General features: G+C 45.1%; 2 protein-coding genes across 2 annotated transcripts in view; one reads left to right on the top strand and one right to left on the bottom strand.

The window, feature by feature from the left end:
- Nucleotides 1-16,376, top strand: part of LOC132494286 (U3 small nucleolar RNA-associated protein 25 homolog) — a 720,475-nt gene that overhangs the window by 78,976 nt on the left and 625,123 nt on the right. The gene's annotated exons all lie outside the window — the stretch shown is intronic.
- The window catches only part of LOC132493606 (forkhead-associated domain-containing protein 1-like), a 63,985-nt gene that overhangs the window by 32,819 nt on the left and 14,790 nt on the right, over nucleotides 1-16,376 (bottom strand). The window contains exons 4-6 of the mRNA XM_060104321.1: nucleotides 6,832-6,940; nucleotides 3,048-3,178; nucleotides 711-800 (exon numbers count right to left, since the gene is read on the bottom strand). Coding sequence (XP_059960304.1) covers nucleotides 711-800; nucleotides 3,048-3,178; nucleotides 6,832-6,940 — 330 coding nt within the window. The remainder of the gene's footprint in view (nucleotides 1-710; nucleotides 801-3,047; nucleotides 3,179-6,831; nucleotides 6,941-16,376) is intronic.

Genomic DNA, 16,376 nt, shown 5'->3' with positions numbered 1-16,376 from the left:
GTTTGGAAGAAAAGAACAATGACATTTTTCTTTTTTCTCATTTGAGGTAGAGAAGTGTGCTCCTGACAGAGAGAAGAACACACGTCTCCTGCCCCCGTCCCAGGCACCGTCCTTTCCAACGGATGGAAAACGTATGCCTGGTGATGTGCACGAGGGTTCGGGCCGGAACAGGGGGTGAACATTTACATTGAGTGGTCATCTTTTCATTGTATTGATTTTTATGTTCACCTTCCATACAAGGCCAGTGATACATTTGCTTTTTATTTTGTTTTTATGAATTGTTGTAAAATTGAATGCATTTAAGCAAAAATACTTCAAGAAGAGTTGTGTTAATAACAGTGCTCAGGGCTGTGATAAAACTTGTGACAGTGGATCATGAAAGTCTGGGCATCACAAGTCCAGGGGTAGGGACCACGGTGAATTTCTAGCAGCATATGGTGGCCACCTCCCGTCCCTTTCCCCAGGGGAAACCTGATGAGGGGCCTTGAGCCAACTGCCCAGAAAATCTGGGGAGAGTGTGTTTTCCATGGTCTTTTCACCCATCTCTTTGAGGACAGCAAATCAAATAATTAGGAGACTACATTAACAGACAAACACCCAGAAAGCCCCAGAGCTTGTGCTAGCTAATGGGCCAAGGAACCCGTCCAAAACCCTCAAGGCCACAATCTAGGCTTTCAGTGGACACCGAGGGGTCAGGAGGTTCAACGCACTGTTTTGCAGAGTTTTAACTCTTTCTCTTGGGCTTCCCACTTCTCCTTCTGGGCATCTTCCTTCTGTAACTCTTCTTTCAGCACTGAGCACTGTGGAGAAAAAGGACAAGGCCACGGGGGCTTGCCTGGGGGTCCCAAGTACCTGTGTTCACGCCCAGGAGTGTTTCCTGCTGTATAACCCAATCACACCTCTGAATTCTGAGAGGTGAGACCATTTGTGTGATGGGAGCACGGGATCCTGCAGTCATTCCCAGTTCACCCCTCTCATGAGTTCTGAGGAATAGAGCCTCTAAATTCCTCTTCAAAAGCCAGCAAACTTCACTGCAGGGGAAATCCAGCTTTGTAGAGTCTGGGTACTTAGGGTGCAGGAATTGGGATGTTTTCACGCTGTGACCGGTGAGGGTGGAGGGGGCTGAGCCAGTGAGCTCGGGTCCATCTTAGGGCTCTTGTGCAGGTTGCATCTCAAAGACACAACTGCCCCGACTGGTGTGGAGGGGTAAACAGAGCTGTCTTGCCTGAGGGCGGCTTGGCAACAGGCATTAAGGGCGTAAGCATGGATGTGCCTTCTTTTGACCCAGCAATTCCCACTTTAGGAATGTACCTTAAGGACAATGACTGGAGAAATAAGTAAATCTGTAGTTTCAAGGATGCTCTTCACAGAATTGTCAGTAACAGTGGAAGAAAAAAAAAAAAAGAGGAAACAACCCAAGTGTTGTTTAGAACAGCAGACCACTTTATAACACTGGGTACATCCAGGAGAAAGTATGTAGCTTTTAAGACGAATGATAAGAGTGTTGATTTATTAGAATGGGAAAATAATAAGTATTTAAAAATTTTTAAAATGGGCATAGTATAAATTCACTATAAAATGATTGATTGATTGATTTCTAGACAATATATAGAAACAAGACTGGAAGAACATACATGAAAATATTAACACTGATTTCTCAAGGTAACATTTCTTCTCCTCTCTTTTTATTTTTTCTTCTCAATGTCATCTACTTATTTTTCTAAAATTAACACACATGATGTATGTCATTTAAAAAAAGGCATCTCAAATGTTCACAAGAGCAGTACCTTTGGTGGTAACGAGCCCTTGTGCTATAGGCCAGCACAGTCTAGAGGAGAAGGGACCTCATTCCGAGGTCAACGAGGAAGGGGAAACGGGGACATAAATCATCCAAATGCACTTCAGGAGGTAGAAGAGCCAAGCAGGTGCTGTCTTTGCAGATTCCTTCTACTTAGCACCAGCTCTGCATCCCCTTCCCGTCCCCAACACACACACACACACACACACACACATACACCATATTAAACAGCTATAGCACATGCCTGGGAAGACACTCTGCTTGGGAGAAACGAATGCAGAGGGCTTGGCCAGGCAGCCGACCTCGGGCAGAGGCAGAAGAGCACAACGAAAACCAGCCTCCCACTTCTCGGAAAACGATTTTGTCATCCCCATTTCACAGATGGGGAAATGGAGGCCAAATAAGTTACAATAAAAGAAAGCTCTGGGATTGGACCCTGGTCTGTCTGATCCCAAAGCTCGTGCAGTGCCTTTCACCAGCTCCAAACTGGGTATGGTAATATGTACCAGGTATTACTTATTGTGCCTTTTCCTTGGAACCTCAAGATCTGTTCTCACCCCACCCCCATGCAGACCTAGCTATCGGGTAGCCTCTGGGAATCTCTGAGTTGCCACCTGAGATGAAACCTTTGAGGTTTTACCTTGACTCACAGAAACAGGCACATCATACAAATACTGAGAAATCTTATCCTATAGAGGCAGGATTCTAAAGTTAGCATTGAAGGCAAGATTTGCAAATAGTCAAAGTTACATGTAAAAAGCTCTTTGCTTGCCTACCACATTCATCTTCCATAGAGACATTCTACACACTAAAGTCTAAGGAAGAAATGAGAGTCTGCGTGTTTGCATCTGGATCTTCAAACATTCTGCTTTGAAGACAATTATGAGAACCAGTGGTGCAGGGACCATGATGCAGCCGTGTGGTCATCCTTGCTCACAGAGAGATCGTATTCTGTTTAATATTAAACTTTGCAATGGCAGTATATGCTCATAGGTGTGTTTGTTGCTGGGATTAAACAAACTCATTTATAATAGGGGATGGAAAATGTTTGCTGGATTTGAAAATCTATTATGCTTATTCTGAGCCACATACATGCTGTCCTTTGAAAGGCTTCAGAGAAGTTGGCCACCTGCCCAGCAGCTACCCTCCCTGTGTCCTTGGGCACTGGCCTCATCTCACCACCGTGTGTCATGTGACTCCACTGTGTCTGCTTTTCGCAGCTACAATTTGCTGATGACCCGACACTCACTCTGGAGCTGAGGGCTTCGAGCTGGTGATCCTTTCCTTTGTTCTCACTTTTCAGTTGATTCACCTCCTGTTGTAGTTGTTGAACTTGACCATCCTTTACTAACAGGTCTCTTTGCAAAGATGACACCATCTCTGTAAAAGAACCAAACAAACCAAAACAAAAGACTCATGGAGGTGAAAGAGGCAGGAAGGATTATTGGCAACACTATGGCTGTCAGCCAACGTTTGGACAAGACCTTCCAAGCCTGGGCCACCACCGGTGCCCGCTTAGAACTGGGGAGGCTTTTTCCAAGGGTCCCAGAGCAGGAATGGGAATGAGAGCAAAGTCCACGGAACAGGGTTTGAGGCTTCAGTGAGAATGAGGGGCAGTCAGCAGCAGCGAGAGGAGAAGCCTTTAGGGGCCCCTTGTGGGCACAAGCCAGGCAAAGCTGGGAGGAGAGGCCACACCATTGGCCTGGGAGACAGAGGCCCAGCACAGGGAATGTCCAGGAATTCTTCTCCAGATGCCAGGAGACGGGCGTGTGGCAGAGGGCACTGCTGGACGCTATTGATGGGGTGGTTGGTTTCACAGTCCTCTGAGTTTGGACCCCTGTCTACCACTTATTAGCTTGGTGGTCTTGGACAAGCTATTTCACCTCCCACTGTCTGTCCCACACAGAGTTATTGTAAGGGTCAAATGAGACGTTATGTCCAAGAACACAAAGTGGCTAAATTATGTTTGTTCCATGGCGCCTATTATTTTTCTCGGCAGCCAGCTTCCAAAATGGCCCCAATGATTCCTGCCGCCTAGAATTCATGCCCTGTGTAGCCCCTCCCACCCTGAATAGGGCTGCCAGGGTAACAAATATGATACTGTGGAAAGGACGGACTGTTTCCTTCCAGGCTGTCTCATAAAAGACACTGTGACCTCCTCTTTGCTCCCTCTTGAATCACTCACTCTGGGGGAAGCCAACTGCTGTGTTGTGAGGACCCTCAAGCAGCCCTAGAGAGAAGCATGTGTGCTGAGGGACTAAGGCCTCCAGCCAATAGCCACATGAGCAGCCATTCTGAAGGGGGATCCTCCGGCTCCCCCCGAGGCTTTAGATGACATGACTTATGCCCCAGCCGACATCTTGACTGCAACTCATGAGAACTAAGTCACCCCCCGCTCAAATTCCTGAACTAGAGAAACTGGGGGAGATAATAAATATTGGTTGGGGTTTTATCCATTACATTTTGGGGTAACTTGTTATGCAGCAATAGATAACTACTCCATTACTGTAGTATCATTTTTTTAACATCTTTATTGGAGTATAATTGCTTTACAATGGTGTGTTAGTTTCTGCTTTATAACCAAGTGAATCAGTTATGCATATACATATCTCCCCATATCTCTTCCCTCTTGCATTGTAGTATCATTTTGAATAAAAGTGGGAAGAAGGGTGCATAAATGCAGTGGTATTGGGTTATCTCCTACGGTTCTTTTCTTGAAAGAACATCAGGCTCAGTTTTAGTGGTAGGTATCAATCAAGAATGTCTATGAAATAAAGCACAAAATGCTCCAGAATTTCATTTTAAAAATGAGCTTTGCCTCCAGGACACAGTTCAGTTACTTGGAAATCCCTCTGGGGCTTGCCACACTTTGAGTGGGTCCAGCCCATCTCAAGCATTATCCCAACCCAGGTCTGTCCAACTCCCTGATCGGAGAAGGAGGGATCTGAGACAGGCTTGATGCTTGGATGAGGTTTCACTGGCCGACATACGGGAGGAAGGTGAGGACCAGCGAGTTCATCCTTCCATTCCTGGTGCCCAGAACAGCACCTAGCCTGGGGGATGTGCTCAGAAAATATCTGAGGACATCCCAAGTGAGGGAGGAGCATAAGCAGAGACCTGGGGGCAGCAGGGGGTGGGGGTGGGTGTTATTAAGTTGCAGAGTGAAGCAGAAGAAAAGCACAGATTCATACAGAGATGGTGATTCACGTGCGACTCAATGCTATGCCTGGCTTCTACAGCTGTGGGCATGTTTCCTGCTCTGCGCTGGCTGCTTTCAGAGTGATGTGCCCCTCCGAGGCTCACTGCCTCCTCCCTGTCACCTGCTTCTCTCCCTCCCTTCGTCTGTGAGTGGTCCCATCCTCTTCAGGTCTCTAGGCATCTCAGGTCCTGCTTAAAAACCTCCACTGGATTCCCAAAACCCTTGGAATAAAAACCCAGACCCCCCGACCCTGCCCATCCCCACAATCCCCTGTTCACTCCATGCAGCCTCTCTTGCCCTTGGCTTGTCCTTGCCCACCTGAAACAGGTCCTCTCTAAAAGAAGGACATAGCCATGGAGGATACAACATAAACTGGTTAGAATCAGCTAGGTCCAAGGGGGCGTAAGATTCGACTTCCAGGGGAACTGGAGCCTCATTACAGGCTCATTGTAATACATGAGCAAAATGACACACCCACCAGCACCAGGACAGTTCGGAGGCTGACCATAAAGGTCAAAAAGTGGGTGGTGGGGCTTCCCTGGTGGCACGGTGGTTGAGAGTCCACCTGCCGATTCAGGGGACATGGGTTCGTGCCCCGGTCCAGGAAGATCCTACATGCCGTGGAGTGGCTGGGCCCGTGAGCCATGGCCACAGAGCCTGCGCGTCCGGAGCCTGTGCTCCGCAACGGGAGAGGCCACAACAGCGAGAGGCCCGTGTACAGGAAAAAAAAAAAAGTGGGTGTTGGCCCAATTCCTGGAAATCCCCGCCCCTTCCCCAAAATATTAGAGTTGTCCCAATCCTCCCACTCATTAGCCTATAAAATTACCCAGCCCATAAAAACTAACCACCCCACATTTGGGGGCCTCTAGCCTTCTGAGATGGCCCACACTCTGTCTGTGGAGTGTGTTTCTCTCTAAAGAAATCCACTTCTTACTTGGTCTCTCACTGAATTCTTTCTGCGATGAGACATAAAGAACCTGAGCTTTAGTAAGTCCCGAGACCAGATGCGTGATCTCGATTAAAAGATAGGGGGGTCTGAGTGGGTTCGAGTCCCAGCCCACGGGTTCAAGTCCCACCTGAGTTCCATGGTTGCACACCCACTAAGCTGATCCCCCTTGGCCTCCCCCCCTGAAGCGCTGGCCACCAAGACACACAGTTTATTTTCTCCACAGCAGCACTGCTCTCTGAAGTGGGCTTGTTTATTCATCCCTTTACTTTTATTGTCTGTCACCCCCTCCCGAATCTGTGAGTACAGGAATCTGACTGTCTTGCTTGGCTCTCCCTCCCCGGAGCCTGGAACGGGGCCTGACACCTAGTAGGAGCTCAAGAAACACGTGGAAGCAATGAAGGAATCCAGGGAATCAAAGCTCAGCCACAGCTGTGCGTTGGCTGCCCCTCTGCCAACCCAAGCCCTTGATCAGGGAACCACCTCGGATCAAATTAGAAAATGGTTTCCCTTGGGCCCAAGTGCACTCGGCTGAAATGGGTGAGACCATGGGTGCCTTAAAGGAGTGACCCCATTTTGTCCACGCTCTAGTTTGCACTCAGGCTGCTTTGTGGAACCACCCAAGCCACAAGGCGACCTGTGTTCTCCCTGGTGGGGCCAGTGCTCAGGAGACCTTGTAGCCAAGAGATACCATTCTCTCAAATATTTACCAGGCCCTGCCCTCGGAACTGGGTGGCAAGAAACCTCCACTGAGGGAGAACTCTAATGCACCGACACGGGTGATCCCTGAGGCTGCACCCAGGTCACGGGCACAGGTGCGCTGGTTGACTGGTGATGTCTGCAGGGGGAGGGCAGAAGCTCTGGGTCCAGAATGCACAAGGGCCTCACCTGACGTGATGGCGGCGTCCCTCCTTAAGTTCTCGGCCTTGTGCTTCAGGGAGGTGATTTCCAGGGTCTGGCTCAGCACCTGGTTGTAGCCTTGCTGTAGGGCACTGATCTGTGGAAGGAGGCAACACACCGTCAGAGGGGGCCAGCCAGGACTGCAGGACACACCGGTACTTCTCCAACGTTGGGCAAAGAGTCGGGCTGATCTTGGATCGGGGTGTTGGGGAAACCAAGGTTTTCAGTTGTCACTAGTGGAAGGGGCAGGAGGGGCCTGTTCCTTCAGTGACCACCATGTCATCGGTCCTGAAGACACGAACTTTATCTTTGTGGCCACCCAGGGGCTCCGGTGCTGCTGTCTTCCTATGACCTGTGAGTTTTCAGCCATAAATAGACCAGCTGTTGGTTCCAGATCATCCAGCACTGACTGGATGCACAGTAAAGTTCAAGAGCCGGGAGCAGGTTATGAAATGAATTCCCTCTAATGAGAATAGAGGGTAGTTTATACCTCACAGAACACTCCAGAGTTTACAGAGCCCGTTCACACATGCTACACTGATACTCGTCACAGCGTTGCTGAAGGCTGACGTTCCCATTAATGTGCCCATTTTGCAAGGGAGCCAGGTTGAGACTCAGAGAGGCGAGGCCCCCTGCTCGGGATCACGCGGCTGGTCAGACGTGGAGTCTGATTCAAACCCAGTCTTTAGTTGCCTGGTTCCTCCTTCCCAGGTGGCTCTAGGAATGAGCGTGAGAAGTTGGAGGCTGTAAAGCATGGCATGGACTCGGGAGCCGGACTGTGGCCTTCAAGTCCTGTCTCTGCCAGTTAACGCGCTTTGTGAACACAAGGAGGACACCATATTCTGTTTCCTTTTGTTCAGTCTGCACGCGGGGTGATGGTAGTCCCAACCTGATAGGATTGTTAGAAGTATTTTAATAAGTAAGCATGTGTACAAGTGCTCAGATCAAGCCTGGCACACGGCACAGGGGGATGAGCTATGACGGTCCTCTCCTCTGACTACCCACGGGGTGTTTTTTTTCTTTTGTTTTGGGTTTATTTTGGGTTTTTTTTGTGGTACGCGGGCCTCTCACTGTTGTGGCCTCTCCCATTGTGGAGCACAGGCTCCGGTCGTGCATGCTCAGCGATCATGGCTCAGGGGCCCAGCCGCTCCGCAGCATGTGGTATCTTTCCGGACCGGGGCACGAACCCGTGTCCCCTGCATTGGCAGGTGGACTCTCAACCACTGCGCCACCAGGGAAGCTCTCACGGTGTGTTTTAGCTTCAACTTCCCTCGTCCGTCTCTAGGGAAGGTAGTTGGTAATCTTTATGTGTGCATTTGTAAGCCTTGCCAGGCTCACTTAAACGCCAGTGTGGTTGTTATTAAGAGGAAATACAGGGGCTTCCCTGGTGACGAGGTGGGTGACAGTCCACCTGCCGATGCAGGTGACGCGGGTTCGTGACCCAGTCCGGGAAGATCCCACATGCCGTGGAGCGGCTGGGCCCCTGAGCCATGGTCGCTGAGCCTGCACGACCAGAGCCTGTGCTCCGCAATGGGAGAGGCCACAACAGTGAGAGGCATGTGTACCACACAAAAAAATAATAATAAAAAAATAAAGGTAATACAGGAATCGTGGGTGGGAGCACCACAGGCCGGCTCTATCTATGGCTGCTGTGAGCACCCTCTAAGTCCATGGCTCAGAGCCCCCTCAAGGGCGGGCCCCCCTCCAGGGGTCTAGGTCTACACGTGGGGTGCGGAAGGCTCTCCATCAAATGCAACGTTGGTAAGGGCCCGAAAGTAGCTGCCAGGCCTCGGCCTCCACAGAGCAGGTACCCGAGAGGCCGGGAAAGAGAGCTGGGCCCAGAACCCCCTCCCTCTCGGTCTGATGTGGCCAGACTGCTTGTTCTGAGTGGCCCGGACATTCCCACCTCTAGGTGCACTGTGGGCCTTTGCCCTGTGATTTTTCAGATTTCAGGCCTCAGTACTCCCACAGGGACACATTTATTGGGGCATAAATGTCAAGCAATCCGTAGACAGGACAAGAGCTAGCTTGTATTTTTTTTTTTTTTCGCTGTACGCGGGCCTCTCACTGTTGTGGCCTCTCCCGTTGCGGAGCACAGGCTCCGGAAGTGCAGGCTCAGTGGCCATGGCCCACGGGCCCAGCCGCTCCGCAGCATGTGGGATCTTCCCAGACCGGGGCACGAACCTGCGTCCCCTGCATCGGCAGGCGGACTGTCAACCACTGCACCGCCAGGGAAGCCCCACTAGCTTGTTTTGATAGATCAAAACGGAAGTGACAAGGAGAAGGATGCAATATCTTTTCTTTTTTTAAAAATAAATTTTATTTATTTATTTATTTATTTTTGGTGTGTTGGGTCTTTGTTGCGGTGCATAGGCTTATTGTGGCGCCTTCTCTTGTTGCACAGCCTGGGCTCTAAGCACACGGGCTTCAGTAGTTGTGGCACGAGTGCTCAGTAGTTGTGGCACACAGGCTTACATGCTCCACGGCATGTGGGATCTTCCCGGACCAGGGCTCGATCCCGTGTCCCCTGCACTGGCAGGCAGATTCCTAACCACTGTGCCACCAGGGAAGTCCTGGGTGCAATTTCTTTGTTCTCCTAAGGTAAGGTTGCCAGAGTTAGGGGAGGAAAAAAGGATGTTCACTTAAAATAGGATTTCAGATAATGAATAATATTTTAGTGCAAATGTGTCCCATGCAATATTTGGGACACACACTAAAACGAAATTCTAAAATTCAAATTTAACTGGGTGTCCTTACTTTATCTGGCAACCCCACCCGAAGAGAGTTCATAAACTTCAGTCATTCATATACCACTTTCACTATTTGTCCCATGTCTCTTGGCTAGCCCTACTATAATTTCTTAGCATTTTTCGTAGAAGCAGCTCCCTTTTTAAACTTAAAAACGTTCATTAAATTAAAAATAACTGTTATAAGAGTAAATAGAGACTCAGTGTCTTAAATAAAAATAATCCCTCCAAAAGAAGAAGTACAGGAATTTCCCTGTTTACAATCAGACCAGGTTGTGGGCATCACGCTAAAAAAAAAAAAAAAAAAAAAAAGATTGGGGGGAGGTGGTGGGCATGCCCAGGTAATGGAGTTCGGGCGTGCTGATATGGCCACCAGATGGCGCTCACAGCCTTTGGTCTTGGTTTGTGTCCTTGGAAATCTTGTCATTATTACTCTGGTAGAATTAACAGATACGTCAAGGTCTCACAAGTTTTCTGACTCGTTTCATACACCATCATGGTTCAGAGTCTAGGACATTTGGGGCAGTTACACTTACTTTTTCCCTGGGGCACCTGAGACATTATTGGGGGGGGTCTATGCTAGAAGTTGCGGGGACACAGGCCACTCTGACCCCCACTCTCCCCAAGGCTATACTTTTGCATGTTTGTGCTTTGGAAACTTTGAGTGAAAAAATTCTTTCACATCTTACTTTTCTCTGTTGGGGGGAAATACAACTTTTCCATAAAAGGTCCTTGGAACACTGAAAGTGTTTGTAAGCTCTTCTCAGCTTAATGCTTTTATTTGCATGATACCAGAGATAGAACACACAGAGACAAACTTCCAGAAGGGAAAACATATGTTCCCCTCTAAGACTCCAGTGGTTTTGACAGATTGAAAATATTTCAATCTGAGTGTCAGAGTTTTAGGATTTCGGATTGCTGGAAAACTCCAAAGAGTCTTCAAACCTCTTTGATACTTTTACTATCAAAATAAATATCCATATTGTTTGTAATGGCATAAATTCCAAGATGTTTAATGTCTGTTAAGCTGTGTAATAAAATGGGCACTGAATCATAAGAAAGTTAAGAGTGCTAGGAGGAGTGATTGTTTCAGGATGATAATTTGGCTTCTAATTAGCACAGGCGTATAAGAGCACATAGAGGTAAGAATTTTCTAGTGATATTGTAGCGGATCGAAGATCTCTGAGAGCAAATCATTATACACACACCTTCGGGGACCAGGGAAAACACATAAAGTAATCAGAACCATAAATCAACCTGCCATGTGGCTTACACTTCTGGTGGAATGCTCTGCAGGCAGTAGAATACTTAAGAAACTAAAATGTCAGTGGATGAAACTCGATTTGAGTTCAAACCAAGGGAGCTTCTGGTTCATATATGCCTTGCTATAAAATATTCTTCTTCAGTTATAAGTGAAGCTCCAGGGGTAGGGGCGGCAACAGCATGATGCATCAGTGTAATTATTTCTAGATAATTTCTTTGTAGAAAAACATTTTTTCCCCCAGATATCGGCAGCCACTTTAAATAATACTCAAATTGGGACCGGCTGATATTCAAAGATATGTGGAAATTATATAATATTCTATGTCAAATATATTTCAATTATTTAAAAAAAGGTATGTGGGGAATTCCCTGGCAGTCCAGTGGTTAGGACTCTGTGCTTCCACTGCTGGAGGCCTGGGTTTGATCCCTGGTCAGGGAACTAAGATCCTGTAAGCCGCGTGGTACGGCCAAAAAACAAAAAGGTATGTGGGAATAATTCAGCCTCGTACATGTACCTGAAAAAGACATGTCATTTTCTCAGGAAAGCTCTGAAATGGGAGAATAACTGAAAGGAATATTTCAGCAAAATTGTGTTCAATTCAAGAAAAAGATGCTCATTAATGTGTCAGCTACATGTCAAGGTAGCTGTTTGCACTAATAATTCCTATAGGACCTGTTACTTTCATTGTTTTTTGAAAACCAGGTTTGAAGGAGAGTCATTAGTTCATTTAAATATTAGAGCATGTATTTGTTGACTTGTTTATTCTGTCTCCCTCACTAGAGCATAACAGGGGGAAGGATCATGTCTGTCTTGTTCTCTGCTGAATTCTCAGAGCCTGGAAGAGGGCATGGCACGGGATAGGCCCCCCAAAATATTTATTTGGATTAATGGACAGATGGATGGATGGATGAATAAAGAACAAACAAACAGACACGGTCCTAACAGAGTTCTAGAAGGTTACTGGGCCCAACCTTTGCCTTCATGGAGCTTACAGTTTCCTGCTAGAATCTCCTAGGTTCACCATACACAATCTGTGTCCTTTCTAGAGCACCATTTCTAGGACTGAAACTGTGTACCTAGAATCGGTTACAGAAGGGAAAGACAGTAAACAGAGAACAAGAGAACAAAGGCCCCCAAGCACTGACTACGGTTTTTTTTTCTCTCTCTCTCTTTTTTAAAAATGTTTACTGGGCCTCCCTGGTGGCGCAAGTGGTTGAGAGTCCGCCTGCCGATGCAGGGGATACGGGTTCGTGCCCCGGTCTGGGAGGATCCCATATGCCGCGGAGCGGCTGGGCCCGTGAGCCATGGCCGCTGAGCCTGCGTGTCCGGAGCCTGCGCGTCCGGAGCCTGTGCTCCGCAACGGGGGAGGCCACAACAGTGAGAGGCCCGCATACAGCAAAAAAAAAAAAAAAAAAAAAAAAAAATGTTTATTTATTTATTTATACTTTTCTTATTAGTCACCCATTTTATACACATCAGTGTATACATGTAAATCCCAATCTCTCAATTCATCATACCACCATCCCCACCCCCTGCCGCTTTCGCCCCTTGGTGTCCATACGTTTGTTCTCTACATGTGTGTCTCCATTTCTGCTCTGCAAACTGGTTCATCTTTACCATTTTTCTAGGTTCCAAATATATGTGTTAATATATGATATTTGTTCTTCTCTTTCTGACTTACTTCACTCTGTATGGCAGTCTCTAGATGCATCCACGTCTCTACAAATGACCCAATTTTGTTCCTTTTTATGGCTGAGTAATATTCCATTGTACATATTTACCATTTCCTCTTTAACTATTCGTCTGTTGATGGGCATTTAGGTTGCTTCCATGATCTGGCTATTCTAAATAGTACGGCAATGAACATTGGGGTGCATGTGGCTTTTTGAATTATGGTTTTCTCTGGGTATATGACCAGTAGTGGGATTGCTGGGTCCTATGGTAATTCTATTTTTAGTTTTTTAAGGAACCTCCATACTGTTCTCCATAGTGGCTGTATCAGTTTACATTCCCACCAACAGTGCAAGAGGGTCCCCTTTTCTCCACACCTTCTCCAGCATTTGTTGTTTGTAGATTTTCTGATGATGCCCATTCTAACTGGTGTGAGCTGATACCTCATTGTAGTTTTGATTTGCATTTCTCTAATAATTAATGATGTTGAGCAGCTTTTCATGTGCTTCTTGGCCAGCAGTATATCTTCTTTGGAGAAATGTCTATTTAGGTCTTCTGCCCATTTTTGGATTGGGTTGTTTGTTTTTTTAATATTGAGCTGCATGAGCTGTTTATATATTTTGGAAATTAATCATTTGTCAGTTGCTTCCTTTGCAAATATTTTCTCCCATTCTGAGGGTTGTCTTTTCATCTTGTTTATGGTTTCCTTTGCTGTGCAAAAGCTTTGAAGTTTCATTAGGTCCCATTTGTTTATTTTGGTATTTATTTCCATTACTCTAGGAAGTGGATCAAAAAATATCTTGCTGTGATTTATGTCAAAGAGTGTTCTTCCTATGTTTTCCTCTAAGAATTTTAGAGTGTCTGGTCTTACATTTAGGTCTCTAATCCATTTTGAGTTTATTTTTGTGTATGGCGTTAGGGAGTGTTCTAATTTCATTCTTTTACATGTAGCTGTCCAGTTTTCCCAGCACCACTTATTGAAGAGACTGTCTTTTCTCCACTGTATATCCTTGCCTCCTTTGTCATAGATTAGTTGACCATAGGTGCGTGGGTTTACCTCTGGGCTTTCTATCCAGTTCCATTGACCTATATTTCTGTTTTTGTGCCAGTACCATATTGTCTTGATTACTGTGGCTTTGTAGTATAGGCTGAATTTAGGGAGTCTGATTCCTCCAGCTCTGTTTTTTCCCCTCAAGTCTGATTTGGCTATTTGGGGTCTTTTGTGTCTCCACACAAATTTTAAGTTTATTTGTTCTAGTTCTGTAAAAAATGCCATTGGTAATTTGATAGGGATTGCATTGAATCTGTAGATTGCTTTGGGTAGTATAGACATTTTCACAATATTGATTCTTCCAATCCAAGAACGTGGTATATCTCTCCATCTGTTGCTATCATCTTTAATTTCTTTCATCAGTGTCTTACAGTTTTCTGCATACAGGTCTTTGTCTCCCTAGGTAGGTTTATTCCTAGGTATTGTATTTTTTGGTTGCAGTGGTACATGGGAGTGTTTCCTTAATTTCTCTTTCAGATTTTCCATCATTAGTGTATAGGAATGCAAGAGATTTCTGTGCATTCATTTTGTGTCCTGCAACTTGACCAAGTTCACTGATTAGCTCTAGTAGTTTTCTGGTGCCATCTTTAGGATTCTCTCTGTAGAGTATCCTGTCATCTGCAAACAGTGACAGGTTTACTTCTTCTTTTTCAATTTGGATTCCTTTTATTGCTTTTTCTTCACTGATTGCTGTGGCTACGACTTCCAAAACTATGTTGAAGAATAGTAGTGAGAGTGGACATCCTTGTCTTGTTCCTGATCTTAGAGGAAATGCTTTCAGTTTTTCACCATTGAGAATGATGTTTGCTGTGGCTTTGTCATATATGGCCTTTACTATGGTGAAGTAGGTTCCCTCTATGCCCACTTTCTGGAGAGTTTTTATCATAAATCAGTGTTGAATTTTGTCAAAAGCGTTTTCTGCATCCATTGAGGTGATCATATGGTTTTTCTTTTTCAATTTGTTAATATCGTGTATCACATTGATTGATTTGCATATATTGAAGAATCCTTGCCTCTCTGGGATAAATCCCACTTGATCATGGTGTACGATCCTTTTAATGTGTTGTTGGATTCTGTTTGCTAGTATTTTGTTGAAGATTTTTGCATCTATATTTATCAGTGATATTGGTCTGTAATTTTCTTTTTTTGTAGTATCTTTGTCTGGTTTTGGTATCAGGGTGATGGTGGCCTCAGAGAATGAGTTTGGGAGTGTTCCTTCCTCTGCAATTTTTTGGAAGAGTTTGAGAAGGATGGGTGTTAGCTCGTCTCTAAATGTTTGATAGAATTCACCTGTGAAGCCTTCTGGTCCTGGACTTCTGTTTGTTGGAAGATTTTTAATCACAGTTTCAATTCCATTACTTGTGATTGGTCTGTTCATATTTTCTATTTCTTCCTGGTTCAGTCTTGAAAGGTTATAACTTTCTAAGAATTTGTTCATGTCTTCTAGGTTGTCCATTTTATTGGCATAGAGTTGCTTGTAGTTGTCTCTTAGGATGCTTTGTATTTCTGCGGTGTCTGTTGTAACTTCTTTTTCCTTTCTAATTTTTTTGATTTGAGTCCTCTCCCTCTTTTTCTTGATGAGTCTGGCTAATGGTTTATCAATTTTGTTTAACTTCTCAAAGAACCAGCTTTTAGTTTTATTGATCTTTGCTATTGTTTTCTTTGTTTCTATTTCATTTATTTCTGCTCTGATCTTTATGATTTCTTTCCTTCTGCTCACTTTGGGTTTTGTTTGTTCTTCTTTCTCTAGTTCCTTTAGGTGTAATGTTAGATTGTTTATTTGAGATTTTTCTTGTTTCTTGAGGTGGGCTTGTATAGCTATAAACTTCCCTCTAAAACTATGGGATGCTTTTGCTGCATCCCATAGGTTTTGGATCGTCGTGTTTTCATTGTCATTTGTCTCAAGGTATTTTTTGATTTCCTCTTTGATTTCTTCAGTGATCTCTTGGTTATTTAGTAACGTACTGTTTAGCCTCTATGTTTTTGTGTTTTTTACAGGTTTTTCCCTGTAATTCATTTCTAATCTCATAGCGTTGTCGTCAAAAAAGATGCTTGATATGATTTTAATTTTCTTCAATTTCCTGAGGCTTGATTTTTGACCCAACACGTGATCTATCCTGGAAAATGTTCCGTGTGCACTTGAGAAGAAAGTGCAATCTGCTGTTTTTGGACGGAATGTCCTACAAATATCAATTAAATCTATCTGGTCTATTGTGTCATTTAAAGCTTGTGTTTCCTTATTAATTTTCTCTTTGGATGATCTGTCCATTGGTGTAAGTGAGGTGTTCAAGTCCCCCACTATTATTGTGTTACTGTTGATTTCCTCTTTTAGAGCTGTTAGCAGTTGCCTTATGTATTGAGGTGCTCCTATGCTGGGTGCATATATATTTATAATTGTTATATCTTCTTCTTGGATTGATCCCTTGATCCTTACGTAGTGTCCTTCCTTGTCTCTTGTAACATTCTTTATTTTAAAGTGTATATTATCTGATATGAGTAATGCTACTCCAGCTTTCTTTGATTTCCATTTGCATGGAATATCTTTTTCCATCCCCTCACTTTCAGTCTGTATGTGTCCCTAGGTCTGAAGTGGGTCTCCTGTAGAAAGCATATATATGGGTCTTGTTTTTGTATCCATTCAGCAACCCTGTGTCTTTTGGTTGGAGCATTTAATCCATTCGCGTTTAAGGTAATTATCGATATGTATGTTCCTATGACCATTTTCTTAATTGTTTTGGGTTTGTTTTTGTAGGTCCTTTTCTTCTCTTGTGTTTCCCACTTAGAGAAGTTCCTTTAACAT

This window comes from Mesoplodon densirostris, chromosome 7 (genome assembly GCF_025265405.1).
Source record: "Mesoplodon densirostris isolate mMesDen1 chromosome 7, mMesDen1 primary haplotype, whole genome shotgun sequence".
Lineage (NCBI taxonomy): Eukaryota > Metazoa > Chordata > Mammalia > Artiodactyla > Ziphiidae > Mesoplodon > Mesoplodon densirostris.
This window is presented reverse-complemented; position numbering and strand designations above follow the sequence as displayed.